We start from the raw sequence: 2,972 nt of genomic DNA, 5'->3' as shown, positions 1-2,972 counted from the left end.
AAATTTTAGTTTTTTAGTTAAAATCTAATAAGATTTTAAAATTTTAATTAATTCGGTCAAAAATTAAATTAATTAGTATTTTATCGGTTCGATCGATTTGATTTTCGTAAGGAAATTTGATTCGTTTGATTGGTTCGAAATTTTTTTGATTTATTTAATTTTTGATCTATTTAATTCGGTCAATTCAATTTTGACCAAATAATCAATCTATTCATAGCATACATTTACATAAAACCTTTAAATATAATTAGTTTATCCTAAGGTGTAACATAGATGATGGACATATGATATCTATTGCATAATGGTCATGGGTCAATTTTTATCTGTATTTACCTTCTTTTATATCAGACAGACACTGGAAGAATCGTTAAGATAACAAATCTATTTTTTTAATATAACTAATTTTATTTAGATAATTAATTTTTAGAATAATATGATAAACTAGTTAAACTCATTAACTAGATGATTAATCTCATCCTATCAAATTTTTCTATCCATCATCCATATAATCCATATAAATTAAAAAGTACTTATGATGGATGACCAAAAGCCTTCTTATCAGTTTATTTTTTTTTCGAATAATGGCTTATTATGGAGTTGGTCAGTGGACGACTTTGTCTTCTCAATTTATTAATTGTCTCAGACTCACAAAAACATAAGTGGAAAAAAATGGTTAGTAAATTAATTCTTCCGAGTACGATTACTTAAAACCAGAGCTGGAAGCCTCTGTTCTTTGCAGACAATATTTTACATCTCTAGATTCTGATAGACTCTCCATGGATGGATGGCGTTGCAATGTTGACGGCGACCTCAGCTACGCCGCAAGAGCTCTTGGTTCATTTGCAGGACCATTAATCTACTCTCAAGAACCAGGGCAATTCATCTATCAGGTGAGTTCTTCAAATACTGCATCTGATTTTTTCCTCCCCTCCCTTCTTTTCCCATTAGATCTTATGAGAGAATAGTTAAGAAAATCTATTTACAGTTGTGGATCCTGGTTACATTTTGATAAATGATTAACTTCGTTTATCTGTTACTTCTCTGCAGATCTCACAGAAAATGGAGGACCCGGACTTGAAGGGCATCTTCCCTTTCAAGCAGTTGAAGAACCAACAACAAGGCGTGCAATTTCCAGCCGACGAGGCGGTGATCATGAAGGCCATGTTGGCCGTCATCTCTTCCACCACCACGACCCCGTCGTCGTCCGCCGTATCTTCGCCGTCGACGATGTCCAACCCAGCTGGAGAAGTTTTCGGCGAGCAGAACAATTCAAGTAGGCGAGCGTTTAGGCCTTACAATCCTGTTTTGGCTCCCAAGCTCGAACTCAAAGAGATTAGTTTGTGCGGCCAAAAGATGATAAAGGGCTCGATCTGCTTCCTGAGAAGAATAAAGTGTGATCGGCAGCGAGTAGAGGGGATGAAGACGACGACATGGCCAGAGCCGGCGACGAGCAACCAGTTGCACCATGTGATATCGGAACGGAGACGTCGCGAGAAGCTCAACGACAGCTTCCACAGGCTCAGCATGATTCTTCCTCCGGATTCCAAGGTACAATTAATATCTGGTAAAATATTAATCGATTCCTTTTCCCCGATCTTTACACTCGACATGCATGCATATGTTCTTACAGAGGGATAAAGCTTCAGTGCTGATCAGTGCGAGGAACTACTTGAAGACCCTGAGAGCCCAAATTATGGATCTCCAGGAAAAGAACAGAAAACTGGAAGCACATCTACCAATATTAGATCACGAGATGGCAGAAGGCAATTTCCAAGTCGAAGTCATGAAATTAGGCTCAGACCAGTCACGCTCGCAGTTGGAGCAAATCCACATCAAGATCACAGTGAGAGTGGAATGCGACATTGTGAATATAATCCTGCAAGTTCTGGAGTGCCTCAGAGGGATGAGGATCGTGAGCATAGCTTCAGTGGATGCTCGTGCATACTCCCCTAAGATGCGAATCTCTGCCAGAGTAAATCTGAAGCTACAGATTAAGGTACGTGTAACTAGCTAGTTTACAAATTTCTCACTTTTAAATTTCACAAAAAAAAATGGTTGACCGTAGAAGAAATGGACTGGGTCTTCTAATTAAAGAAAGGTTGTACGATTAGCTCAGCCATGGCAATTGGCAAGTAGTTTCCAGGAAACCAACCATGCACCTTCTCTTTGGTTATTTATATTTTCCTCTCTGAATTATTATTTTTTTTTTGACTAAATCGCGTCGTCTGATAATTCGATCGAGTCGATGTCAAAAACAGCCAAATGCATGAATTATAGTACTGCAACTTGCATGCCTGATGTAATGGACCACTCCAGGCCTGTTTGGACCTTCCAAGAAGCTGCAAATTTATAAATATAATAAGACCAATTAACAGTGAAGTAAACGGCACATTTCTACGAATGAGCTTTTGGTAGGTTCTTTGTTGTAAGAAAAACACTGCTGATCGATATAATTGTCATTTGGTGGCGCAGAGTTGCGACTGGAACGAGGCATTATTCCAGGAAGCCATGAACAGGGCGATTAATGGCGTTGCACCACCTGCTGAACCCCTTCCTTTTCGCAATTTAGATTTGTAGGATTTGTTTTAGAAATGCACTTGCGTAGCTCTAAGTCTTATGTTGTTGAAATAAAAAAATTCAGTCACTCATCACGATCTTAGGGGATCATGGTAGACTTTGTATTTTGAAATGCACTTGCGTAGCTCTAAGTCTTATGTTGTTGAAATAAAAAAATTCAGTCACTCATCACGATCTTAGGGGATCATGGTAGGCAATAAATTAATAAAGATGTAGAACTAAATCAATCATGCATTTGATGGATTAATAGATAATTTTTTTTTTAAATAAGCGGTAGAACTAAGAACTCTGAGCGGTCATTTGCTGTGCGTATTTTTCAATTTATCCTTCATACATCGGTAAGTAAGGATTCATGTGACAAAGTCTTGACTTGATCAATAGGGAAGTCATATGAC

The 2,972-nt window shown here is 38.0% G+C and overlaps 1 protein-coding gene across 1 annotated transcript; it reads left to right on the top strand.

The window, feature by feature from the left end:
- Nucleotides 1–667: 667 nt before the first annotated feature.
- On the top strand, nt 668–2,748 carry LOC121970562 (putative transcription factor bHLH041). The gene is made up of 4 exons (XM_042521358.1): nt 668–890; nt 1,048–1,548; nt 1,631–1,996; nt 2,473–2,748. The coding sequence occupies exons 1-4, from the start codon at nt 777–779 to the stop codon at nt 2,575–2,577; spliced, it is 1,086 nt and encodes a 361-aa protein (XP_042377292.1). The 5' UTR covers nt 668–776; the 3' UTR covers nt 2,578–2,748.
- Nucleotides 2,749–2,972: the final 224 nt, after the last annotated feature.

The sequence above is a fragment of the Zingiber officinale genome, chromosome 1B (genome assembly GCF_018446385.1).
Source record: "Zingiber officinale cultivar Zhangliang chromosome 1B, Zo_v1.1, whole genome shotgun sequence".
NCBI lineage: Eukaryota > Viridiplantae > Streptophyta > Magnoliopsida > Zingiberales > Zingiberaceae > Zingiber > Zingiber officinale.
The sequence above is the reverse complement of the archived record's forward strand: the minus strand, read 5'-3'. Positions and strand labels throughout refer to the sequence as shown.

What these genes read in the sequence shown, in the direction of transcription:
- LOC121970562 (XM_042521358.1), top strand. Translation starts at nt 777, where the DNA reads ATGGATGGATGGCGTTGCAATGTTGACGGCGACCTCAGCTACGCCGCA. An exon ending in CAGGGCAATTCATCTATCAG is followed by an intron (nt 891 to 1,047) that starts GTGAGTTCTTCA and finishes ACTTCTCTGCAG; the next exon opens with ATCTCACAGAAAATGGAGGA. An exon ending in TTCTTCCTCCGGATTCCAAG is followed by an intron (nt 1,549 to 1,630) that starts GTACAATTAATA and finishes ATGTTCTTACAG; the next exon opens with AGGGATAAAGCTTCAGTGCT.